General features: G+C 42.6%; 1 protein-coding gene across 1 annotated transcript; it reads left to right on the top strand.

The window, feature by feature from the left end:
- The first annotated feature begins 10,764 nt into the window (after positions 1 to 10,764).
- On the top strand, positions 10,765 to 27,211 carry CRHBP (corticotropin releasing hormone binding protein). Its single transcript, XM_024194090.1, has 7 exons — positions 10,765 to 10,845; positions 11,323 to 11,416; positions 11,792 to 11,949; positions 16,045 to 16,255; positions 18,843 to 18,991; positions 22,135 to 22,252; positions 27,054 to 27,211. Exons 1-7 carry the CDS (start codon positions 10,765 to 10,767, stop codon positions 27,209 to 27,211), a joined length of 969 nt encoding a protein of 322 aa, XP_024049858.1.
- The last annotated feature ends 648 nt before the right edge of the window (positions 27,212 to 27,859 follow it).

The following is a 27,859-nucleotide window of genomic DNA, read 5'->3' as shown; positions in this document are numbered from 1 at the left end:
AAGTCAGTATAGAGTCATATATACAGCGGTCCCCAAGTGACACCAGGCAATCTCATTCCCTCCCCCGCAAAGATTGGAAATTGGCCCAGCGGGATGAGACCTCATCACACACGATAAATAGCAAGCAACAAAACTTGTTAACAAAGACCTGGCACCAGCTCACAAGAGCACCACTGGGAAAGGGAAAAGCTGGCACCTAAATTATGTTTGAGTTACACTAGGGACAAGTAGGAGGGAGATAAAAGCATCACGTTGCTATCTTCAGTGCCTGAGGCAGTAGGAAGCTTAAAGTTCATTCAGACATCTCACACAGTGCATCACCCCAACCCCCTTCCTTCCCAGCCATCCTGATACCAGTGCTAGAGCAGCAGTGAGAAACCAGCACTATCAGCTGAAGATGAGGTGCCTGGGGCGGAAGGAGAAATCCTCTTGACTCATAGCCTTGGTGTCACATCATAACAGGCTATTTGTTGCTCATGTCAGTTCAATAGACTAAAGTGATTGGGATGGAGACAAAATGTGGCTGAGACAAATGCCTGTGAGGGACTGGGCATTGATCTGGCATCAGGATGCTCCTAGCAGTGAGAGGAGTCAGTGAGTAGTGCAGGGTATGAGCACTGAACACCCCGGCCAGGAAAATAAGCCCATGTTTAAGAAACTGGTGTTAGATTGAGATTCACCTCAACAGTAAAATGCACTGGGAATGGGCGACAGGGGATGGATTACTTGATGATTACCTGTTCTGTTCATTCCCTCTGGGGCACCTGGCAGTGTCCACTGTTGGAAGACAGGATACTGGGCTAGATGGACCTTTGATCTGACCCAATATGGCCATTCTTATGTTCACCCTCTGCACCAGTAAGGAGGCTGCAGCTAAAGGGGAGTCTCCCCATAATGGAAGGAAGTCTGTTTTACACTACTGCCTCCCCTAGCCAGGGTCCAGAGGAGACCCAATGGTAGTGCCTTCTAAGTGGATGCGCTGAGTTCAGTGTATCTCCTGGGCACCCTAGCTATGCCCTTTCCTGGCTAGAGCCATCCACTTTTCAGGCAGTGCTGACCAGCTTCAAGCCCCAGAGAAGCTAGGGGCACATTGGGCCTTGTTGTGATCATTGGGCCTACAACTTTACCCTAATTGTGACTCAACTGTGAAAAGTAAATGAAAGTTCAGAAAATGACACAATAACCTATAACAACAAATGTTGATGGGAAAAGGTGCAAAAGGAAGACAGAAAGACTAAATTAGCCCAAACAAAAAAGCCTTCTGATATGTCTGTGTTAAGATCATGCCTGGTAAACAAGAAAAGCATGGGACCAAAAACCAGTGAACCAAAATTGGTGTGTGGAAATTAGGCCTAATAGAGAAACAAAATAATAAGAGAAATGGCTATTCCGCCCATTACTTCCTTTTGGGGTCCTTAAAAGAAAAGACATTTGGGGAAAAAATGTGCAGAAGAAGCTGACTGCTAACAACTACTGACTGAGAGACAGGAAAGGAGCAAGTTTTACCATCATGGCTGACACTGCCACCATCTTCTGGGACCCCAAGATTTACCATAACATTGCTGGGCCGTTGTCATCCTAATCCCAAAAGATAGCCTGACCAGACTGGGTGAAAGAGAAGAACACAGATGACATTGCCACCTCCACCAGTTCTGACTAAATCCTGAACACCATCTGGGATGTGTAGCCAGTTAGTTCATTTTATCATTTAATTGTGTTATTCTTGTGGGTTATTCCATATGTAATCAATGTGTGATGAATAGATTTAAGTTATAGGACTATAGATGTACAACATTGACAAGTATTTAGGAGTGATGAGTGCCTATTAAGTATATAAGTAAAGCAAGGTTCTAATGCAAGGCTTAAAGGCTAAGGCCTGTAACATTTCAGCTTAGCCACACTAGGCCTCAGACTTAAGGAGACTTGACATGAGTGGGTGACCAAAGAATGACTCTATGCCAGTAAAGGCACAAGATTACTGTAGAGAATGTGCCAATAGGTGATGTTCTGGAAAAATAGGCCGCAAGGTACCTGATTGTAACATCATGGAAAGTTCTGCTTTGACTGTAGGTCACCATGCAAACATGTTTACATAAATGCTAATGAGAATAAGGGGAACTAAGAGAACAACCTATGAAAAGCAGGGCAACCTGAAATTTATGGGGTGTGGAAGTACAAATAAGGAAAAGGAGGTTGAAACCCTTGGGCATATGCACAAGGTGCTAAGCATGATCAGAACAAAATAAAAGGGGTTCCCTGGTATGGATAGGGTGGGATGACCCCAAGGGAAGACCTCATTGGGAAGACCCTATCAGGAATCACCCCTCTATCAATGACTATGTGTTGAGAGATCCACCAGGCTCTATAACATCTTTGGGAATGTGAGTATGAATATTGTAGTAGCTATTGCCTGGGCTCTCTCACGTTTTGCATATGCATGGGTGATTGTAACCTTAATCATCTGCTTAGTACAGCTTATATTACAGAGAAGACTTTTTACTTGTGACTGTGTGTGTGACTGTCTTCATTCTTTGTGTTCTTAGAGCCTCCAAATCTAAGGGTGATTTCCACTCTATTGATCCTAAAAAACAGTAAAAACAATGAGGAGTCCTTGTGGCACCTTAGAGACTAACACATTTATTTGGGCATAAGCTTTTGTGGGCTAAAACCCACTTCATCAGATGCATGGAGTGAAAAATACAGTAAGCAGTATAAATATTACAGCACATGAAAAGATGGGAGTTGCCTTACCAAGTGGGGGGTCAGTGCTAACGAGGCCAATTCAATTAAGGGGGAAATGGCCTATTCTCAACAGTTGACAAGAAGCAGTGACTATCAAGAGAGGGAAAAGTACTTTTGTAGTGCTAACGAGGCCAATGCAATCAAGGTGGACATCGCCCATTTCCAACAGTTGACAAGAAGGTGTGAGCATGAGCAGAGGGAAAATTACTTTTTGTAGTGACCCATCTAGTCTGTTACAGACTAACACGGCTACCACTCTGAAACCTAAAAAGCAGTAGTTAGTACAGGAGCCGGACTCACTGTAATTCACCACAGAACTATCAATCAATTCAATTCAAAATAAAGGCTACAGATGTGAGTGTCAAGCTGTCTGGAGAGGCTCGTGGATATGGCTGCCAACCTCAGGGCGGACTGTCAACAAGCAAGGCACAAACCCCAAACTGGTTGTGTGTTCTATACTTAGATTTCACCAACCAAGTACAGTAACTCCTCACTTAAAGTCATCCCAGTTAACGTCGTTTCGTTGTTACGTTGCTGATCAATTAAGAGAACATGCTCGTTTAAAGTTGCGCAATGCTCCCTTATAATGTCATTTGGCAGCTGCCTGCTTTGTCCACTGCTTGCAGAAAGAGCAGCCCGTTGGAGCTAGCTGATGGGGGCTTGGAACCAGGGTGGGCCAGCAGCCCCCCATCAGCTCCCAGCTCCCCTAAGTTCCCCGTGCAGCAGCCGCCCAGCAGGCTATCAGTTCAGCTGTCCCTCCCCCCACTGCCATGTGCTGCTCCTGCCCTCTGCCTTGGAGCTGCTCCCGGGAGCCTCCTGCTTGCTGTGTCGGGGTGGGGGAGGGAAGAAGGGGGCTAATGTCAGGGTGTCCCCCTCTCCCCTGCTCCTTCCCCCGCTTACCCCATCTCCATAGAGCAGGGGCGGGACATAGAGCTCAGGACGGAGGGAGCTTGCTGGAAGCAGCTGCTGTCTCAACTTGCTGATCTACTTTAAAAGGCAATGTACTTAGAGTGGGATCAGCGTACTTAAAGGGGCAATGTGCATCTCTCTCTCTCTCACACACACACACAGGGTGTGTGTCTCTGTCTGCCATGCTGTCTCCCCTCCCTCCATCTGTGCTGCCTTGTAGAGTGTGAGGCTACATTAACAACAATGTGCTAACCCTTGAGGGCTCAGCTATTCTAGCTCATCATTTAGCAGTAAGACATTCCCTGGGAGATATCCCACCCTCTTCCACCCTCTGACTTCACCACCTCAACCAAGCTTCACAATCAGCATTGTTGTGTACAGTATTAAATTGTTTGTTTAAAACTTATACTGTGTGTGTGTGTATATATAATATAGTCTTTTGTCTGGTGAAAAAATTTTCCCTGGAACCTAACCCCACCATTTACATTAATTCTTATGGGGAAATTGGATTCGCTTAACATCGTTTCGCTTAAAGTCGTATTTTTCAGGAACATAACTACAACGTCAAGTGAGGAGTTACTGTATTAACTGTGAATGCCTCAAACACTAGAACAGCTTTAACATGGAGTCACAGACAATTGCTCTGGGCACTTTGATCTATCTTGCCACCCAGGCAAGCCTGTCTTTGTGATAGATGGTCCCTTACACCAAAATTCACAACAATATTCATGTTACTACTCCCAATCCCAAAAGACCAGGCACTCCAGGTCAATTGTACCTTAGATCTCTCACCAAAGACAAAGTCTGTAGCCAATCCTATAGTAAACTAACTAAAGCTTTATTAAGAAAAAGAAAAAAATGTTATTTACAAGGTTAAAGCAGGTAAACATACACACACAAATGAGTTACAATCTTAGGTTTCGAAAGGTAATAGACCCTGTTGTAATATGCACGCTCTATATGGCCTTTAGACTAACCCAAGCTAAGCAGCTTGGGGATCACTTGCTTATGCTTAGAAATATTGCTCTCTCCAAATTCCAAGCAGCATAGTGATAACAATTCCTTCTTGACAGGGATTTTTATTCCCTTCCCCCAGTGTTCAAGCTGTGATGGGATGAGTGTTTGTGTACGTACCATCTTCCTGGTGTGGGGGAGCAATCAACACAGTCTTTTGTCTGGTGATGTTCCACAATGGTTCATCTGGTGTCTATGGGCCTTCTTTTGTTGGGCAGGAGATGACACCTCTTGTGGTAAACTAGTATTTCACACTTGACTGTAGGAGTGTCCAGTTTCATAGCTAACACTTTTATAGTTACAGAGCAAACACAAATATTACCTTATAACATGGGATATAGATATTAGGAGTAGGATTAACACATGCAGCATCCTACAAGCATTTCATAAAGTCTAAACACTAAGCACATTCTTACAACTTTAATATCTATTTTAACAATACTAACAGACAGATGAGCCAGACTGGTTTCCAGTTAAGGATTTGTCACAGTTCAGTGAAGCTTTGGGGTCTTGGCATGAGCTGGCACCTGGTCTGTCAGCATCACAGTAAGACTTTGTCATCTCCCACCTCCCTGCAGTGTGTTCTTTTCCTTCCCCACCTTGTTTCTTCTCTTTCCTATCCTTCTCCTTTTACCTTCTGTTTAATATTTTGCAACACTGCTCTAAGCCTGTACAGTATTAAATTGACTAGAGAGGCAACTGAAAGAAATGCCCTCAACCACCCCATGCTGGTATCACTTTGCCAGGTCTTGGGGTGGCTGATAAGGCCATGTGCTGTGCCTGTGTTTCTCCAGCAGTGATGTTGCAAGTGAGAGTCAGCACCAAAGATGGAAGCTACATTTTTTATCTTTGCTCTTCTTTTCTCTCTCCTCTTGCGTGTGTTTGTTTTGTGGAAGCAGGACTGGATTTTAACAATAATAGCTTTGGTCCAGCTCTTTTCTCCAAAAAGGACCATTATTGTCATGTCTAATACCATCTAAAAGACTGTCAAATGGGGGAGGAGGGTCCCTTTTAACAACTCTCCAGCTAGAGGGAAAGGGAAGAAGGGATGACCTTAAAATAAAAGCCTTACTTAACCCTTCACATTTCAAATGCTTTAACCTGTTTTCATTCTTTTCTGTATCCTTAATAAGGGGTTAAAAATATTTTTAATGGTGTGTTTGCCATGGTACTTAAGCAGGCTGAGGTCTCTTGATACCAAACCCTGAGTCTTGTTTATCACTATTTAATGTTGGACAGTGAAAGAGTCATGTTAACACCTTTGACGCTTTGGGCCCATATATTCCATCTAAATTAATACAACAGCCTCTATTACTGCCCTTGCAAAGCAAACTTTCTGATCCTGGGGCCCCACAGCCATGAGCTATGCTTGTGGAACCAGGGCTGAATCAAACCCTGAACCTCCACTGGAATGAGAGCATGATGTGGCAGTATTTCTAGAAGCCGAGGTCTGGTACTGCTTCTGGAATTCCAAATTAGGCTCCTGCTGATTATGGAAAATTCTTGTTCCAGTGAATTAGAGAGAGCCTGCTCTCCATGCTACTGGGGACAGCCTCCTATATCATGTCCCCAGCTCAGGTTCCTCTTTCACTGTTTTAGATATCAGTTTGCAAACAACTCCCAGCATGAAGAGTATTTTGACAGTCTTGCCATGTAATCACATGTGACCATTACACACATAGACCCCCTGGCTGTCACTGAGGAGCAAACCTAGAACTTTCAAGGCAAGCGCCTACAACTTGAGTAACTCCTTTAGCTGTGAGTAGCAGGCTCCTCACCTCACTGGGGCTCTAATCTTGAGGGAGACTCCATTATACACACGTACCCAGGGTATTATACTAACACAAAGCAGCTCTTGTATTCTAAAAGGGTATGGCAAAAGAATTTCATTTCAGCAGTTATACTATTCAACTGTATTTTCCCACCTCTTATTTACTATCATCGAGAACCCCTATCTGAGGTAAAAGTTTATGAGATGCTGTCACAGGGCAGATTCCCCTCACTCTGGATTCCTTACTGTAAACAGTCCTCACACAGAACTCATGGCAAGTTCAACACCCAGTGCTTTATTTACAGTCTGACATAACATGCTCCCTAGACACAGGTGGAGAGAGTTCATCTCCCTGAAATCCTGGGCTTCTCTAGCCTTTCCTTCCAGTTTACCTCTCTTCCTCTTCCTATGTCTCTTTTAGTTCTCCTCAGCTGAGGAGCTGAGCCAAATTGGTTAATCATTCAATCCTTGGCCAATTATCTCCCAAATTTAGCCCATGTGGGGACACTTACCAAGTGCCCAGAGTGGTGAGTCAGTCTTAGGCTTTCACACTATCACAGATGCCTACAAGCTCTGAGCAAGCTACTGAGAATTTATAGTACATGCCAAGAGGATTCTCCCAAGCTCTCAGTTTAATCTCAAGAAAAGAAAAAAAAAACACAACCAAGCTCTAATAACCCTAGATTCTTATTTGACATGACTGAGGCTGAATCTGTGCTACCAAACTTCTTAGCTGTAATTCACCAGTGGTGCAGCTTCACTGGTGGAAACTATCATGTAGACAGAATCTGAGTGTACACTATCTGCATAACAACTTCCATCATTTATGCTACTGGTGGAGCTACATGGGTAGTGAATTACAGCTGTGTAGCTTGCTAGGGTGTAGGATAGGCCCAAATAACATGAGAAAAAATTATTTAGCCTGAAGTAGGGTCAGACTGGAAATGTGTTTTATTAGGTTGTATAATTGGATGTTAACAAAAGACATAGCCTCATAAGTGTTATCATGAGTCAAATAATGAAAGAAAGAAATAATACCCCATTGGTTTGCCAGAGGGTATGCATGGCATTTCGGGTGCTTTTCTTTACAAAATATTTTAAAATAATTTTGGATACTGTGAAAACCTCTAATTTCTTTCTGTTTGTGTTTGATTGTCAAAATCACACTTCCTGAACAGGTAGCTCTGCAATAAAAAGTTAGGATTTTATAAAGAGTCTTGAACAAGAATATTGCAGTGAGAAATACAGACACTGCTCTGGGTAGGAAGTATTAAAACTACAGTATTAGCAAGATAGGGATTCATTCTATATGTTGCACAAGGCAGTTCATTAATGAAAGTGTATTGGCATGAAGTAACAATGAAATATTATTGCATTCTGGAGCATGAAGTTGCTTATAGTTCTCAACTTGTTATGGTAGGAGACTTATAGGTGAGTCCAAGTCTAACAAGGACACATACAAATTATTCCTACTGTTCATACTGAAATCTGATTTTACAATAGTGTAAATCTTATATTTTTCCATAGTAACTGAATGCCGTACCAGGTCTTCTGATCTATCAGCCATAGAAAGGGTTCTGAGTAAAAGATAATATAAATACAAGATTTGTGTGACTTATATGATCATATTCTGGCCTCACAGCTGTGCAACTTTTAGGGATTTGAAGTGATGTAAATAAGAAGAGAATTTAGACCATAGTCTTTGGATTTTGATTTTAAAGCTCAAGATCCCCTTAAATGAATATCTAGAGTAGTTTTTTTTTTAATATTGCAGGGGGACAATGATTTACTCGGTGTTGAAATAATTGCCCCAGTGTGTTTCCATCTAACTGGATCTCTTCATAACTGTTTTGAAGTACAAATAAAATAATTGTATTCATAGTGGGCAACTGGTTTAGTTACAATAACACCAATGAACCTCTTGCTCACATTTAGGACTGAGCTTGATCCAAACCTTTGTTTGAGGTTCCAAAAGATTCGGCTATGTTCCTTGCCAACACCAGTTTCTAGCCAGGACTGGAAGCAGTGAACCACCACAAGTAAAGCTGCTTGTGGCCAGACGAAAAGTGCTGTAAATCTCAAAGGAAGCCATTTCACTCACAATTGCACCTTGTTGTTCTTCCATGTGATCCCGAGTCTCTAGTGAATCTGCATGATCAACTGGGCTCCTCAATAAGGTATCAGTCACCACTGGGGACATCTCTGGTGCATATTCTACAAAAGGTTTAAATCTCAAATGGGAGAGCAATTTTTGAGATTTAAAGGCCACCTGGTTATGTTGTTACTGCTTATTAATTCTATCAGTGGCTTGTCACAAGTTTGAAATGATCAAAAACCTGGAAATAATGCGTGAAACTCTCATAGGCTCACCAAACATTCTCTGTCTCTTCAGGTATTCCAGGGCTCAGGGCCTGAAAGCCATCAGGCAACATAGAGGCGTCCCTCATTTTAACTGGATTAGCACCAATCAAAACCATGGACTAGATTCTGTGCTGTGTTTCCAGAGGGATTCAGCACAGGAGGAACAGGTCTTGGTTCTAGGCTGCTGCTGGGGCTGAATCAGAACTGAATCTCCACTCTTAGATGGTGACATTTTAGCTATAGCTTTGATTTGTTCTAGATTTGCCCTCATAAATTAGTTGTCTCTTACACTGTGATCTTGGCCTGTATATGTTTTACATTTGTTTTATTCAGTTTAAAAAGTGAACATATGACAATACAAGCTGAATGATGCTAGATTCTCCTACAGGAGTAAGAGCAGGTCCATCGGTGGGGTACCTCTCCAGCTCCAGTCTCTCCTGATTCTGATGTAATGTTCCCAGGGACTCTTGCAACTACTCAAGTCCTTCTCTATCCTCCTTCTCTATGATAGCATGACCAGGGGCTTAGAGCTGTGATTTTCATAGGGATTTGGTGTTTTACTCTCTTAGGTGCCTTTGCAAATCTCAGCATAGAGCCACAATATTTAAACATTTCAGAGCAGATTAATTGAAGACAAATTTACTATTTCATTGCTGGGTCAGCCACCAATTAACTACTCCATTCACAAGACCAGTTTTAATAACTTTGAAACAAAACAATGTCAATGTTTAAAAGTCGTATGTGAATTGAATGCATGAGATGTTTTACACACTTAGAAACAAGACATTTTTGGAGAGGCCAAAATATGGGGAGGCAATTTCTCGGTTTATATTTCTTTATGAAGATTTTTGATGCAACACAAAACCATAGGTTTAAATACAGAGGATAAGAGGAAATAAGTTACATGAAAGTAAACTCTAAAATAGGAATTTTAATCTTAATCTTAATAAAGAAATTCATTTGACAGAATTCCAATGATTAGTAAAAGATTCCAAACTATTGTCTCTGATGACATAAATCCCTTCAAATGGACAACTCTTAATGAGTGAGCTGCTGGGGGAAACCTGCTGCTTCCTGGGACTTGCTCTGCCCTCCCCCCTGCCCTGCTTTTACCTCCCTGGAGCCCTTGTGACTGGGGGAAGTCATATGGAACCTGTTGCCCATAGGAGCTGCCCCCAACCAAGACTGGCAGGGGAGGGAAAGCAGAGGTCCCTGGCTGGACCTTCCACCCTGCTACTCTGGCTGCGGATGGGGGAGACCTTGTTCTACACAGTATGCACCTGCTTTTACATCTCTAGGAGAGGAGACCCCATTTACCTACCTCCTCCACAAGGGCATTGTGAGGGATAATTAATTAATGTTCATATAACACTATGCAAAGCATCTCATAGTCTAGCAAACAATTGGTAAGAGCCCTTGTAGGCACCGATAGCATTGCAGACACCCATGCATTCAGAGGGTCCAGTTAACATAGCGTAGGAACAGGTTCTGGTTCAGTGTGGGATGCTGCTGCTGCCTTTCCGGGATGTGCTGCGAAATTCCATGTAAGGGGAGAGGGATGTGGGGAGGCTCTTTGTTTCCTGCTTTGCCTTTGGATAGTTGGGCTAATTCTAACTATCAGTCCCGCGTTTAGTAGGTGCAGAGGGACACTGCGCTTCTCCCTGTAGCTGTTTAACTATGCCAGACAGGTAAGTAGAAAAGACAGCTGCCAATGAGAAGAGTTAGACTGGCTTGGAAATGTGTGGCTGTGATTTGGACCCTCGTCATACCCACGTACTTTGTCACTGAGATAGGGTAACCCATGGTAACTGAATTCCTAGCAGTACAGGGACCAAGTGCCTCCCCTCCCAACAGCTCTATAAAAAGGGTCTGTCAAAGGAACCCCACAGGCTGCTGCCTATCAGCACAGACAAGAAAGAAAACTTAGACAGTGAGAGAGAAGCAGGGACCAGAGAGGAAGTGCCAGCATGGCTTCTGCTTTCAGACTTCAGTGCCACTGCATCCTGATCTTCTTGGCAGCCCTCAAGGGGGAAACCAGATACCTAGAGGTGAGCAATGCAACTGACACCTATCACATCTCATCACACCTTCTCCTGCCTTCTTCCAACTTGCAGTTCCAGGTTTAGGGCATTCTGTCTGTCTCCTCTACCCCTCCCACTCCCTTCCAAATCCTTAGGAGCAGACTAGAGGTAACATTAAGGGCAGCAGTTCCTCTCCCCCATTTCCCCAGCTAGTGCGCCTTTCCGCAGCCTGCTGGCATTTTGGCTAAGGGATTGAGAGACTCACCGTGCATCTGGATTGCTCGCTCTCGCTCTCCAGCTCTGGTCCCCTCTGGACCTGGTTGCCTTAGACCGCGACAGGCAGGAAGTTTCAGACTTCCTGTGCTGGCCCATCTCAGGAGGAGGGCGGGAGGCCATTCTCTGACACCTGTTTCAGGGGGGTACAGGCCGAGGGGGGGGGGCTGCTGCCATCAGCCCATTTCACCTTGGCCCAGGCTCTTCTTGCCCAAGTGTTTCTTTCCCCAGGCGAGGGGTGCTGGCGAGGACGAGCCCTTTCTGCTCCTCAGCGCAGACCTGAAGCGGGAATTGTCAGGCAGGCAGCTCTACCATCGGGCGCTCAGTGAGTTTCTTGATTCTCGGCTAAGGGGGAGCCGCGGTGAGAGCTCAGAGCGGGGGCTCTGGACTGGGGAGCCGGGGGGGGGGGGGGGGGGGGGGGGGGGTGCGTTTCTTGGCCAGGGCGTGGGGGATCCGGGGTGAGAACTCAGACACGTGTGAGCTGGGCTCAGGACGCTCCTGGCTGAAGGGAGTGGGAGATGGGATGGGCAGCCTGGACCCCTGGCACGGAGGTCTAAGCCCGAGCAGCCTCCGACTCCCCCCAGCTCAGTTCTCCCCGGGGGGGGGGCGTCCGGGGGTGTCTCTCTGCAGCACGGTCAGAGGGACCTGGGCGCGGGTCTCCCTGCGGGGAGCGGTGCTCAGACGCAGTCTGTCTCTCCAGGATGCATCGACATGCTGAGCGTGGAGGGGCAGTTCACCTTCACCGCCGAGCAGCCCCAGCTGCACTGTGCCGCTTTTTTCATAGGAGACCCCGAGGAGCTCATCACAATAGACTACGACTTCGTCCATATTGACTGCCAAGGGGGAGATTTCCTGAAGGTAGGAGGCTGGCAGCTCCTGGTGATACTCGTGTCCTCCGTATACTAGCCAGGCACCGGACATTGCATTTATGGGTGTGGGGGGATGGAGGGGAAATGTGTGTGCGTGTGATGTATATTTTAGGGGTTTAAAAAGTAACTGTCATTGGTACTTGTGCTCCTAAATCCCGTAAATCTCTCCCCCTGTAAGATCTGATCATGATGCAGGCGGAGTTCCTTGTTAAACTGCAGTGCAAACGTTTCAGAACTTTCACAGAGGACCCCCGGCTATTTCGTCCTCCCCGTTTTCATGTGATAGGTTTAAAAGAGAAGCCCAGTTGCTCTCTTAGCCTCATTTCATTAGTGTTGCTTTGTTGTTGCTTTTGTAACACGATGAATCACGCGAATGCTGTTGATATTACTGTAGCTCTCAGAGGATTTCCACTGCACAGGCATTTATTTAGCTTTAGTTTACTGATGAGGGGCTTGGTCCATTCTTTCTTTTAAATGGCTCCAATGGAGCTTTTCAGGGCTTTCTCTTTAAACAGAATGAACTTCATGACTCATGGTCAATTATATTCCAGAACGAAGAAAACGTCACTGGAAAACTCTGACTTCAATGGCCTTACACCAGGGAGAAACTTTCACCCAGTACTTAATTCAGTTAATGAGACCAGGGGAGGCTTCAAAGTACCAGTGTCGTGACCTCATGGTGCCCCCCTAATCTCAACATGGGAGAGGGCTATACACGTGCAGATGCCATCCTTCCCGGCAGGGGTCTGGGGATGAGGAGAGGAAATAAGGAGGAGGTGTGGAATGAACCAAGCCATGCCTTGGACTTTTGACTTCCCCGTGGAAATACAGATCCCTGCTGTATTACTCTTTTGTAGTCTCTCCCACCTTGGGATTTCCACAGGTGTCACATTGCCAGTGACAGGTTTCAGAGTAGTAGCCATGTTAGTCTGTATCCGCAAAAAGAACAGGAGTACTTGTGGCACCTTAGAGACTAACAAATTGCCAGTGAGTGATACTAGGGGAGGGGAGAAGCGATACTGGGGACCTCCTGGGGAGTCATGGCATTTGACACCAGACCTTTTCTGGGGTCAGAAAAATTCAGACAGAACGGCACTAGGGGCCTTCGTGGATTTTCCTGCAACCTACGCTCTGAGTTTCACAATTCTTACAAACAGCCTTACCTGCTTATATTCTAACACCCCCATGTAGCCACTTGATAAGGAGTTGCTGCTCTATAATCTGGGGCCTGATCCTTGGGTAAGAAAGCCTTTCCCCATAAGCATAAGGATTCCTCACTACACGCTTGCAGGATCTGGCCCTTAGCATCTAAGAGCTCTACATGAAAGCCACTGAAGCATGTAATGGCTTGCTGAGTAAAAGCAATGAGAAGACAAGTCAATCAGCACTCAAAGGGTAGTTGCTCAGTTAAGCTAATTGCAGTGCAGGTACTTCATTTGTTCTGGCTCTGACAAACAGTATGCTCACAAAGTTTCTCAGAACACTGTAAGGGCAAATTTGATGCCATGGTTACTGTCATGTTCTTTCATGGTCAGCACAAGCCTCAGAGTGAGATGAGATGGAAATGTTGTAGCCCAGTTGGTTCCAGGATGAGAAAAAGACAAAGTGGATGAGGTAATATTTTTTTATTGGACCAACTTCTGTTGGTGAAAGGTACAAGCTCTGGAGTTTCACAGGACCTTCCCCAGACCTGAAGAAGAGCTAACAGCATGCCTAAGCTAAATACAAGTTGGGACACTCTGGGTACCTTCCCCAAACCTGAAGAAGAGCTCTATGAAGCTCCAAAATTTGTACCCTTCGTCCAATAAAAGATATTACCTCACCTACCGCGTCTCCCTCATTAAAAGGAAAGGCACAGAAAGGAAAAGGTCTGACCTAGCACAAGCAGTAATACTGGCAGGAATTCTTCACTGAAGATTTATCATGCTGATTTTTCAAGCTGAAGTGCCAGGGCTCAGGAATGTCTTCTATCCAATTAAAAATGAGCATTAAAACATTTCAAGTGGAAAAAGGCAGAGGCAAAGTAATTAATAGTTGGAGGTTGAGATGGTGACATATGTTTGACGCTGGTGCTAGAGGAGGTCAGTCAAAAGCTTGGCTTAGTAATAACGAAACAGTAATAATAATAATAAAAAATGATAGTTTTAAACCATGGGATTCTCACTCCATCTTCTCTTCATTAAATACAACCAACATTACCCCTGGGGAAAATATAGCCTAAACATAAAATACATACATTTATCTTCTATGCATTGACTGAAACTTCAGCAGTTACTTTCTTTTAACCACAGAGAATATAGAAACACAGATCATTCTAATTTCATTGGTGGTTTTGGACTAAACACCTGGTGTCAAAAAAACAACAGATCCACTACTAGTTGAGGCTGTTTGGCATTTCTGGGTTAGGATTATAATGCAAGATCTACCTGTAGCAATTACCAAGAAGATGATAGCTAATATAAGCATTATTTTTAGGTACATAAGATATGACGAGCACTGAGCAAGACACAACATGAGAATGAGAATAAGAGCGAGGCAGGTGGCAAATTGGGATTATTGCTACTCATTGGCCAAGGACCGCTCATACAGCTAGCATATTATTTTTGTTAGCCCATCCCGCCATCCACTTGTTTCACTCACCCACCTGTTCTGTGTTATCTGTTTAGATTGTAAACTCTTTGGGTCAGGGAATGTCTACTTCTTAGTGTCTGTGCAGTGCCTAGCACAATGAGACCTGATCTGGCTGACTCCTCTGTGGCTACCATAATATAAATGTAAATAATATGAACACATGGTACATGTCCCTGAAGTATAAATAGTACCTTACCATCTAAGGGCATCATTCTGAAAACCTTTATTCATGGAAGCAGTCATCTACTCCCAAGTAGAGTTTGCAGGATAAAACTCTATATGATCTTAAAATACTTAGTCACTCTCTGACCTAGAATACAGCTGCATTTCTGTGCCTTTGATGTGGGACCAATACCTACCCATACAAGAAAGGTTGTTAAATTGCTGATAAGGCTGCACAAGTGGTTGTGCTGGGAGGAAAGCCAACAAAAACCAAGGTGATCACCAGGTAAAACAGCATCAGAATCCCAACCAGATTCCATTCACAGATCTTTCTCCCAGAAGTATAGTATGCTCAAATGCATTCACAGACTCCTACTTCCATGAACAACCTTTCACCTCCAACACACAACCACCCACAACACAGCACATACTCAGTTCCTCAGAATCTCACTCAAACTTTCCAGGCTTGTTGGACTGAAACTCTGGCTGTCAAACCTTCACAGGTAATTGGAAGGCTGTTTGGGACGAGGGGGAAGGTGAGATGGATTCAGCAAGGGTGAGGGATTGGTAAGGGCATAGCTACAGAACCAGAGAGAAAGATGTGGTAGCAGGGCTCTGGAAGCAGAGAGAGAGGATGCACAGAGGGTGGGGAGCAGCGTCAGGCAGGGCAGCAAAGCCAGGCAGGAAGCTTCAGAGAATGGATGTTGACTGTGAAGATGCATTATTCTGTCAGTTGCCACCATGCAAAATATAATGTTATCTTTCAGCATCTTTTAACATTGATCTCCCATGAGATCTGATATTATTTCCAGGAGCACAAAGCATTATGAGATATATCGAGTCCATAAGCACTGCCTTCAAAGGCAGAGGAGTCTGAAAAACACAAGACCCTCTGTAAAAATGTCAGGAAGGATTGGTTTTTAATCCCTTTAATGTTTAAACATGCGGGGGAGGGGTTGAATTCTGCCAAGGATTTGTAAAATGCAAGTTTGTATTCCTTATTGAAGTGGCATCATTGTGGGAAAGATCAGTGTGAAGTTGAATGTTTCAGGGTTGGTTATTCAAAACCATCTAGGGGAGTTAGGAGCTCATTAAAAATAAATGGGTCCTGTGTTACTAATTCCCTTATGTGCTTTTGAAAATCTCACCTTCAAACTCCACCTTTAGAGGAAAACTCTAAAGTGGAGCCTTTCTTACATCTTTTACACTCTGTAATCTTTGACACGTCTGGAGACTGCTGACAAAATGGTAACAAACCTGAGCTGTTCTTTGAATCACTGAACCCCTGTAGGTGTTTGATGGCTGGATACTCAAAGGTGAGAAGTTTCCTAGTTCTTTGGACCATCCTCTCCCTACTTCGGAAAGATATATAGATTTTTGTGAAAGCGGCAACATCCGAAGGAGCATCAGGTCATCCCAGAATGTGGCAATGATCTTCTTCAGGATTCATGAACCTGGAAATGGATTTACATTTACAATAAAGAAAAATGCCAACCTCTTCCGTAAGTCTGATTTTCATATTGCCACTTGGATTGTCAGATGGACTACATTTGGATTAGGAACCAAAAAGAACCAATTATTATGAACCAGTACAGTTGAAAAGAAGCTGATAAACTTAAAACCACTCTCTCTGAAATCGTTTTGAAGTCTTCAGTAAATCGATAGACATAGAGGACCAGATTCCTAGCTGCTGTAAAGTGACGTCGCTCAATGGAGCTATGACAATTTATACCAGCTGAGGACCTGGTTCAGAAATTACCAATGTAGGCTAAGCTTGTGTCTCACATTGAGAGAGAAAGCCAGTGAAATATGAGAGATTTTTTAAGAATGCTTGCTATATGTAAGAGCCAAGGAATTTTTATTTCAAAGAAGATTTGTTCAATCTATAATGTTAATATATCCAATAAGAGTAATTGGTATTACTTTAAGGATCATAAATTTGGCAAATAACTAGAGCTGGGTAGGCAATGAGAAAAAATATTCAAATATGTTATTTGAAATATGTGGTGAATTTTGCCAAATTATTCGATGGCTGTGTTTTCAAATGATTTGCACAGGTCTATAAACTGACCAAATGAAAAATATTTACTCAAAACACAGCACAAAATTCAGCAAACAATTTATTTGACAAGTACTATTCGACCCAGTCCAGTTACTAGTCATTTGATAAACATACTAACTTAGAGTGCAATTCGGCCACCCTTACCCACACTGAATATGCCCTACTTTTTATTATAGGCCCAAACCATCCTGTGCATGGGAGGAAACTCAGAGGAAAGAATTCTCTGTGAGGATCCCCCATGGAAAGAGGGTTTAATCTCTTCCCTCCCCATATGAAAGGCTGTGGGGGCTGGTGCCGCTTCTCTGCAGCATGGCTCCTCCGGAGCCTGCCCCTGCCTGTGACTGCTCTGAGGAAATGACAATACAACACCCAGGGCCAGGATAGGGGGAGACCTGTATTCCCCGGTTCCACTCACTTCTCTCTTCAGCCCATCCCGTCTCCTGCTCCGCAGGGTGGACCCTGAACCACAGCGTGGGTCCCCTGCAGGATTGAGCAGGGTGGGAGGTGAGCTGCACACAGCGGGTTCTGTGTGGATCTAGGGGCAATGTCTGAGCCATACATTAGAATAAATCCTCTTTAAAGGTGAAAGATTCCTTGGAATGAAAATATAGGATCTTAAATATGGCAGGAGCAAATGTGCCAAAAACAATTGCTGCTCTGCGCCACTGAGCCACAAGGTAAGCTGTCGCTGAATCTATCAATTTAATGAAGATTTTAAAATAAAACCAATATTCATCCTCTCTGGTTTCAATGGGATCCATTTCAGTGTGAGTAAGTTGGGGCAGAACATGGCTATCAATGAATGTTTTAGTAGTTATATAATGTAAGATAATAGCTAGGGGACTTCTTGTAATATTTAGCTTATTATTCAGTACTGACCAAAGAGCTAGGTCTTAATCCCTAAGAAACCCCTGCTCCTATGCAGAGCCCCACTGAAGTCAATTGGACTCCATGAAGATACAAGAGTCAACCCAGGCAGAGTCAGTTGCAGGATCAGGTCTAAGGCTACATCTACACTGCAGTCAGGTGAATGATTTGCAGCTTGTGTACATGTACCCGCACTACCTTTAATCTAGCCAGTTTGCTAAAAATAGCAGTGAGGATGTGGTGGTGCAGGCTTCAATGAGGGCTAGCAATGCAAGGATGTACCTGGGGAGGGCAGGCAGGCTTGTATATCCCACAAGCCCTGGTCTATGCTACAAACTTATGTTGGTATAATTACATCACGCAGGGGTGTGGAAAATCCACACGCCTGAGCGACATAGTTATACTGATCTAACTCCTGATGTGGGCAGGTCTATATTGACAGGAGGGTGTCTCTCATAGACATAGCTACAACCTCTCCGGGAGACGGAGTACCTACGCCAATGGGAGAAGCTCTTCTGTCGACATAGGTAGTGTCTTCACTATGCACTACAGCACTGTAAGTGTAGACAAGCCCTAAACCACAAGCCTTCACATCTTCACTGCTATTTTTAGCAGACTAGCTAGATTAAAGGTAGCATAGATAATCTACAAAACCTTCTAATTACACCCCCAGCTACAGTGTAGATGTAGTCTAAAATACTCAACTAAAAGGAGTTTTTTCAAGTTCTTTGGCATGTGATATTACGTTCTGAGTGATATGCTGGCAATTGCTAGAGAACAATGCCATGTACTAGCCAAAGGAAATGCTGAGGGATTCTCTTTTCAGCATTCTATTTATAATAAAATGAATTGTTCTTTGATAGCATCCATTATTTGAGAAAATGGGACACAGTGAAGAGGGCAGACTGGCCTATGTTGGGAGTGTAATGACACAGCATGCAGGCCAGATTCTGTTCATGATTACACCAGCTGTAAATCAGAATAACTCTGCTGAAGTCAGCAGAGGTCCTAGGGGGCAGAATCTGGCCCTGTGAGTTTGGCCTGTGAGCTGCAATTACATCAAAAGTGTCTAGAACACAGTTGGATGTCTACATCTTTGCTGTATGCAGATTGTGACTACTGTCCAAATAATTATGCTGTATCTTTTTCCTGTGCTAAAGCTTGCAATGTCATCTCTCAGACCCCTACTGGAACGTTTACCATGGTAATTCCTCATCAGCACAGAAACTGCAGTTTTTCCATAATCTATCCAGTGGTGATAAAAATATCTGACCTTATACTGGGACATTTAAATAGCCTCCATTTCAAGGTGAGTTGTTTGTTTGTGTCATAGTAAGTTACTGTCTTCAGCGGGAAGAGGTTATACAGAGTATCATTTGTATATTTACTATTATTAATACGTTGAGTGCCCTTATATGTGCTAGGCATCTCATAAGAAACCAAGGGCTTCTGCTCAAAAGAGCATGCAGTCTACATTGACACAAGTAGTGATGGTCCTAAACAGGCAAAAGGGTAACACATATTGTGTGGTTATGGGTGTGTTTAGAATGACAGACATTAAAAGCAGGAATCTGTTTACAATGGACCCAGTCCCATGAGGTGCTGAGAACCCACTGCCCCTTCTTATTTCAGTAGGAGGGGAGGGGAACTTGTTAACTTGCAGAATTGGACCTGGGGTGGTTTGAAATCTATGGAAATGGTATAAAATTAGTACCTTGAGTTGAGCCGGGGAAACTCTGCTGACTGGCTTCCTCTGAAGATCATAGAACCCATTTGGACCACAACAGGTCATCCCAAGAAGACCCATTTATAATTTAAGCCCATTAACACAGCAGGACGGAGGCCCAGAGCAAGCAAAGAGACCCTCCAAATCCATGGAGAGGCAAGCAGGTTCTTCCACAGCTCAGCCATGGAGGAGCTTAAGAGGATTACACACACACAATCTAACGATGAACAGCTGTTAGTTCTAAAGGGTTCCAAGAACAGGAGGAACACCCACAGCTGCAAAGAACCTTTTCCTCCCATAACATGCAGATTGGGGGGAGGAGTGGGGCAGATTTCTTTGTCCCAGGAGGTGCGTCTCCTGTCTTGGCTCCCTTGCAGAACTACCAGCTGATAATCTTCAAGTTGTGCAACCTCTTTATGCTCTTCCATCACAGAGCTGTGGAGGAACCTGCTTGCCTCTCCATGAAATTGGAGGGACTCTTTGCTTCTCTGGAGCTCCCTAGTGCCACAGTAATGGGCTTGTAAGGGTGATGTCATAGCCTCAGGATATGTCTCCACTGCAATTAGACACCTGTGGCTGGCCTGTGCCAGCTGACTCGGGCTCAGGCTGCAGGGCTGTTTAATTGTTGTGTAGATATTTGGGCTTGGGCTGTGGGACCCTCCCACTTTGCAGGGTCTTAGAGCCTGGGCTCCTGCCTGAGCCCAAGTGTCTACACTGCAATTAAACAGCCCTTTAGCCTGAGCCCCGTGAGCCTGAGCCAGCTGGCACAGGCCAGCCATGGGTGACTAATTGCAGCTAGACATACTCTTAAGACATATGGAGATGGGGTCTGACAGCCACCTGGGCTGGGTTTTGTCAGACACATAGATGCTATGTGATGGCCATTGAGGGGCTCCTTTGCCCACAGGTTTTCAATAGTGTTCCATACCTATGGAGTCAGCCTGAGGCAAGGGGCCTGGGTTCTGTCCAGCTTCATGATGTCAAGCACCATAGGGCCAAGATTTGGCTGTAAACAATGTATGGGAAAGAACAGCAAATGATTAAAGCTAAGGTATTGAATTTCATGCAGATAACAGCAATGTTCAGTCTGTGGAGTCTGAAGTATAATTTTTAACCACTTCATAAATTCTCATCATATATTGATTATACCATTGCTGTTTCATCAAAACTCATCATATATTGATTATACCATTGCTGTTTTGTTTGTGGCACAGAGATAGTTTAATTTAAAAAAGAGAACATTTATGGGAGCCTGGGTGACTCAGTAGATAAACTGCATATCTTAAATCTCTGAGGATCCAGCTCAAACCAGTACCCATGTATCACCTTGCCTTACTGTCCCTCCTTGCATGGATTTACATGGTTGTCTCTGACCAAGGAGAGAGAGTGTTCCCCCAAATACAGTTCTTAGGTTATTGACAGGGCAAAAAACCCGCAATAAATGTAGGTCTCCTAAGTGAAAAAACAGAGTTTGCCCATTATAAACTAGCTGAAAATGCCTGTGGATCCGATCCTGCCAACAGATGCACACCTCTTTTGTCCCACCAGGAGTCCCATTTGTCTCACTGAAGTCTCTGGGCCTGCAATCACATAAATGGTGGCAGAAGTTGCCTAGAAATGTAATTTGCACCAATTTGGCATAGCGTAGTGTGCAAAATGAGTGTGACTTAATCATTAACAGCAGACGTGGGATTGTAACAGGAAAAGTAATAGTGGCAACTAACTGAGCACAGCTCTTACCATGGGTTGAAGTAGTAGAATGGGAGTCGGTATAAGGTAACGCTGGCAGTCAGCATTAAATCACAGAAGAAAATCTTCGCAGTTTTCCAAGACAATGAAGCTGCAGAAAGAGATTCTCCCCAGCTCCCTCAGTCCATGGAAGCCAAAATGTACTGAGGGGCTTCCCCAGGATTGCAGGGAGAGGACTCTTGTGTTGGCTCCAAAATCCTCTTTCACCCTGCCCCAGTGGATTTTAGGTCTGCTAAAATGGGGTTTCTCTTCCTTTCACAATGCTCCCTACTTGGGAAAAATGGAGGGGGAATGTTGTGCTCTCCTGAGTGTAAGTGTACTTACATTGTAAGTGAACTTAGTGAACAACATAGCCTGGTTAGTTGTCACGCTGACAACTACCTAGAAATGTAATGGGATGCTGAAACAGAGTGGGGCGCGCACTCTCTCTCAACATTGAAATGAAACATTTTTTTGAACATTTCATTTGAACCCAAACAATTTTTTTGACTTTTCAGTTTGAAAACAAAAAATTGTTTTCAGGGTCTACTTGAAACATTTTTAATTTTTTTATTTTTCATAATTGCCAGTGAACCAAAAAGTCAGTTATTTGCACAGCTCTGTGTGTCTATGTGGAATTTATAGTTAGGATTATATTAGCAGCAAAAATTAATTGACTAAACTTTGCAAAGGTAATATATTTCAGCGCCACAGCTATAGTATCTTACTGCTTTTGATAGGATGATTTTGTTTGCTAGAACCAATGTGATCCAAAACCGTAATTGGGTACTCCTATTGGCAAAATCCATCTACAGGTTACTTGTATGGTCTCTTAAGGAAATTAAATTTGCTAACTTCAAATTAGATCATTAAACAGGCCAAAAGTGACCTGATTTTTACAGGAGTGCCCACAACTCCCATTGACTTCAGTGATATCTAAATGACTGTTTAATTTATTAAGTATATTCAAAATGTATCTTCTGTCTCTGTCTTTATAGAAACCATCAACAGGCTGTGCAGGAGTGGGAGATTTTGTGGAGCTGTTGGGTGGAACTGGATTAGACCCCTCCAAGATGTTCCCTCTAGCTGATCTGTGCCAATCTTTTCATGGTTCTGGTGAGATCTTCTTTTGTTTAAATTTGTGCATGAGGAAATAATTAATTAGCAATAGAGTACAGCAGAAATCTGATTTCCTGGTAGGCTTGGGTATTTCATATGGAGCAGAACCTGAGAATCAAAGCTGTTAAGAGTGCAGCCAGTGTGTTTAGGTTTCCTGTATCACAGCCCTCAGATGGAGAACCTAAGGACAGACTAGAAATCACAGCAGGGTTAAGCTTCAATTTAAAAACAACAACTCATCTTATTACAGATAGTCAATAAGGACTGCAACACAAGGATGTTCCTAGCAACCATGATAAGGTCAAAACAGGGCAGGCAAGTTCTGAGTGGAGGGGGAGTACTTCGTATGTTACTCAAAGTCCCAAGTAGTGCGATGTGATTAAGCAATTTTTTGGTCTGGTGACTGAACCGAAAAATCAAATATATATTATAATTTCAAGGTGACTCAAAAGCAAAATGTTTAAAATATTTTGGAAAACCAAAGTAGTTTAAAAAATATACATTTCAGGTCAAACAAAATGTTTTGTCCAACCCAAAATGAAATGTTTAATATTTGAGGGTGTTTTTAAATACCTTTTTTAACCTTTTTTATACTTTTCATTTAAAATACAAAACAAAAAGTCATTTTGAAATTGAATACTTAAAATGTTACATTAAAAACATCAAAACAAAACATTTTGATTTTTTCAGATTTTGTTCGGTAAATTCAGTATAAACTAGCTAAATGTTTCGGTCGACCTGAATCTACATTTTTTGATGAAAAAGTTTTGTCCTAAAAATTTCACCCAGCTCTAGTTCCAAGAGCCTTCTCTTCCTTTGGAAAGGAAAAAATGTACTGCTTACATAATTTCCTCTAACATGTGGGACGTTAGAGAAGCTCTAAATCAGCATAACTCAAGCTTTTCAGGCTGATGACCTGTTATTCAAAGTAAAAAGTTTTTGCAGTCTCCTTATATTTACTATAAAAGAAAGAGTAAAAATGTATGTGGGATAATAATAAGCCTATATAATGTACTTTTGTGGATATGTGATTCGAGAGGTTGACAGAAAACTCTTGATCATGACGAGTAAGGGTGTACGGGGCAGTGAGATTTTCTTTGCTTTAGAATGTAATTCAGCAGCTCGTGACATCTCCTCCTACCCCCAATTGCCTTTCATGATCCATCTTTGAGGTCACAACCCACCATTTGAGAAAAACTGCTCTATACCATAGCAAACAGAATTAAAGTCTCAGACCAAAAAAAAAAAAAACAAAAAATGTTACTGAGCCTACGCTGAGTGCTCCTATGAGGTAATATTGTTTCCAAGGCAGCTTTTGAATAGTGTGAAATAGTGCTCCAGTTAATGAGAGAAAGGGAAATCATACAATACTATATTGTCAGGATGAATCTGAAGGGTTGGGAGGCCAGTGGGTTCAGGCTCCCTCCAAATACAAAAGGCCACTTTGAGTTCTTGAAATGGTCTACAAAGGTTAATGCCAAACTCCTCCTCGGGCAGCTCATCACAAAGCAGGGTTTAATAACAGGCTCAATCAGCTCTGACAAGGTTTGGGGCCTGATGCCACCCCTAATGCATATTTGGAAAACACAGGTATATGGAGAGATACAGCAGAATAATTGGAGAAGCAATGAGAAAGACAGAGCTCAGTACTGTGGGACCGCCATACTGAGAAGTTCCACTGACTTCAGTGGGGACTCTGAGTGCACAGAGGACTTAACAGGATGAAGACTAGGGACTGGGAAAAAAGTGAAGGGGAGAGAAGCAGAGGAAGAAAAAAGAGAGAGGCAGAAGGTACAATAGGACACAGGGGAAAAGGAAATGGAGAAAGAGTGGGAGCAAGTGTAGAAAAGGTGTGACAATGGAAGAAATGAGGACAGGTGAGAGAATGGGGAAAGAGATGAGCAACAACATAAATCCTATGGAACTGACTTGAATCAGGATGGATTAGTTTCAGCATAATGTGCTGCTATGAAGCTTTAGGAACAATCGTCACATCTTAGAGCTCAGGTTCATCCTAAAAGGGACACGTTTGGGCTCTGAAAAAGGGATAGCACAAGGGTGTATATTTCAAAGGTGACGCATTGAGGAAGTCACGAGGGATATGTCTGCACTGCCTTTTGATATGAGGGAAGGTTAATAGTAAGGAAAATGTCACATTCCCTCATTGGTAAGTTTCAGATTCTGACATAGGTATTTTTAGTAAAAGTCAGGAACAGGTCATGGGCAGTAAACAAAGATTCACAGAAGCCCACGACCTGTCCCTGACTTTTACTAAAAATACCTGGGGGAGGGGGATGACAGAGCACTGCCGAGGCTTGCAGCTGCTCCAGACCTGCCACTGCTCCTGTGGTAGGGGCTGACCCAACCCCAGCCTCTGCTCCGGCAGCCCTGCCCCAGAAGAAGTCACGGAGGTCCCAGAAAGTCATGGAATCCGTGATGTCCATGACAGAATCGTATCATTACTCATTGGTAATGCAACATGGAAACACAGATCTCTTGATGCCTCTTAACCAATGGGGTGGAATAACCATGTAAATAATCAGCTATCCATAGAAATGTAGGGCTGGAAGTAACCTCAAGAGGTTGTATAGTCCATCCACCCCACACTGAGGCAGGACTAAATAAACCTAGACCATCCTTGTCAGGTGTTTGTCTAACCTGTTCTTAAAAACCTCCAGTGCTGGGGATTTCACAACCTCCCTTGGTAACCTATTCCAGAGCATAGCTACCCTTCTAGTTCGAAAGTTTTTCCTAATATCTAACCCAAATCTCTCTTGCTGCAGATTAAGCTGATTACGTCTTGTCCTACCTTCAGTGGACATGGAGAACAATTGATCACCATCCTCTTTATAACAGCCATTAACATATTTGAAGACTGTTATCAGGTCCCCTTTCAGTCTCCTTTTCACAAGACTAAACATGGCCTTTTTTTTAACCTTTCCTCTACAGGTCAGGTTTTCTAAACCTTTTATTATTTTTATTGCTCTCCTCTGGACTCTGCAATTTGCCAAAATCTTTTTTAAAGTATGACACCTAAAACCAGGCACAATATTCCAGATGAGGCCTCACCAGTGCTGAGTATAGTGGGACAGTTACCTTCTGTGTCTTACAGAAGGGGCAGAGGGATAGCTCAGTGGTTTGAGCATTGGCCTGCTAAACCCAGGGTTGTGAGTTCAGCCCTTGAGGGGGCCACTTGAGGATCTGGGGCAAAATCAGTACTTGGTCCTGCTAGTGAAGGCAGGGGGCTGGACTCAATGACCTTTCAAGGTCCCTTCCAGTTCTAGGAGATGGGATATCTCCATTATTTAAAAAAAAAAAATGATACTCCTGTTAATACATCAGTCTTTTTCACAATGGCATCTCATTGTTGACTCATATTCAATTTGTGATTCACTATAATCTCCAGTTCTTTTTCTACAGTACTACTGCCTAGCCAGTTATTTCCCAGTAGTATTTGTGCATTTGACTTTTCCTTCTCAAGTGCCATGCTTTGCATTAGTCTTTATTGAATTTCATCTTGTTGATTTCAGACCAATTCTCCAAGTTACCAAGTCATTTTGAATTCCAATCTTGTCCTCCAAAGTGCTTGCAACCCCACACAGCTTGCTGTCGTTCAGAAATTTTATAAGCATACTTTCCACTCAGTTATCCAAATCATTAATGAAAATATTGAATAGTACCAGACCCAGGACTGACTTCTGCAGGACACAATTGGACACCTTCTCACAGTTTGATAGCAAATCTTTGATAACTACACTTTGAGTATGATTTTTCAACCAATTGTGTACCCATTTTATAGTAATTTCATCTAGACCACATTTCCCTAGTTTGCTTATGAGAATGTCATATGGGACTGTGTCAAAACCCTTACTAAAATCAAGATATATCACGTCTATTGCTTTCTTCCTATCCACTAGGCCAATAACTCTGTCAAAGAAGGAAATTAGGTTAGTTTGACATGATTTGTTCTTGGGCTATTCCTTATAACCCTATTATTCTTTAGGTGTTTACAAATTGATTAATAATTTGTTCCAGCTTCTTTCTAGGTATTGAATTTAGGCTGATTGATCCATAATTCCTCTTATTAAAGATAAATTAATCTTCCCCCAATGCGTGCCCCTGCCCTTTTACTTTGTTGTAATGAAAAGAGGCAGGATTAAAGTAGACATCTGTTTTGATACTCCCCCATTAATTGTGTTACAGTGCACATTGTACTCTCATCCTGAATTCTCCTATGGAGTGTTGTCTTAAGAAAACCTGATTAATGTGAGTGTTCCCCATTTGGGCATGCTGTACTAGAATTTAAACACACTTTTTACATTAGGAGGAATCTTCTTGGTGTTGCCACCTAAAAACTGTCATTCTTTCAATAGGAAATATTTCATAAATGGTTTATTAATGACACCTCCATGGTCGGGAATGGTTTCCTTTAAATATTATTATCAATGGCATTTAACATTCATATACATTTCAGGGTATAGACATAGAAAGGGAACAGGTGGAAATAACGTATGGAATTAGTATTAGTAAATAGAACATTTGGTGAAATGGTCAAACCATTTAAAAATTAATATAAAAATACAAACTTGTATTTTTTAATTTTGTTAATATTTAACTTGTATTCATTCAGTAGTGTCATCATTCTACAGTCAGCTGGTTCATCATAGTGAGAAAGTTACTATATAAGAATGGATACTTTCAACTATATATTTAGGCATGTTATACTATAAAAGTGAGGCATTTGTATTTAGTATGTAATTCCTAACATAATGTAAAACCCTATCTTTTCATTGATTAGCTCAAATGAAGATTGGCTGTGACAATACTGTACTACGAATGGTGTCCAGTGGCAAGCATATTAATCGTGTGTCATTTGAGTATCACCAGCTTGACCAATATGAATTGGAAAACAGAAAGGAGAATAGCATTGAGGAGTTCTGCTTCCCTAGTATTTGAGAAACCATTCAAAGCATTTTCACGCTGCTAGCAAAAATATGGTCTTGGTTGATAAAAAATGTACTTTTAATTTTAACTAACTAGTATTATCAAACTTTCTATGGCATAAGCATCCTTATCTTTTTCATATTAAACAGCTGTTCCCATGACCAACCAGGAAAAATGACTTAATGTGTTAATCTTTCTATTTATCATAATACTTTTTTGTGTGTGCAATATTTAGGTTCCTTTATTGTATCCAAAATTAATAAAGAGAACAGAAGACTATGTTCCCAATATAATTATTAATTCAAAAGGACACAGGCGAAAATCCTCTGTGTAGCTAGTTTGAGCACGCATAAAAACTACAAATTAATATCAAATTCAATTAGCAACTTTATCTTTTTATATCAGATGCACGCACAAAAAGAAAAAATATGGTGGAATGCACATCAGTTTTATAATAGAAAATTCATTATTAGTATGTGCAAAGATTGCTTATTTATTACTATAAATGTACTATTATTTATTTCTAATTACTTGTTTTTAATAAAAACATTTGTAGCATGCAAAAATAACAGGAGTACTTGTGGCACCTTAGAGACTAACAAATTTATTAGAGCATAAGCTTTCGTGGGCTACAACCCACTTCTTCGGATGCATATATCC

This window comes from Terrapene carolina, unplaced genomic scaffold, assembly GCF_002925995.2.
Source record: "Terrapene carolina triunguis isolate 2854851 unplaced genomic scaffold, T_m_triunguis-2.0 Scaffold69, whole genome shotgun sequence".
In the NCBI taxonomy this organism is placed as follows: Eukaryota; Metazoa; Chordata; order Testudines; family Emydidae; genus Terrapene; species Terrapene triunguis.
Note: the sequence above shows the minus strand (reverse complement) of the source record. Positions and strands in the feature narration are given on the sequence as shown.

What these genes read in the sequence shown, in the direction of transcription:
- CRHBP (XM_024194090.1), top strand. Translation starts at nt 10,765, where the DNA reads ATGGCTTCTGCTTTCAGACTTCAGTGCCACTGCATCCTGATCTTCTTG. An exon ending in GCTCTACCATCGGGCGCTCA is followed by an intron (nt 11,417 to 11,791) that starts GTGAGTTTCTTG and finishes CTGTCTCTCCAG; the next exon opens with GATGCATCGACATGCTGAGC. An exon ending in AAGGGGGAGATTTCCTGAAG is followed by an intron (nt 11,950 to 16,044) that starts GTAGGAGGCTGG and finishes GAACCCCTGTAG; the next exon opens with GTGTTTGATGGCTGGATACT.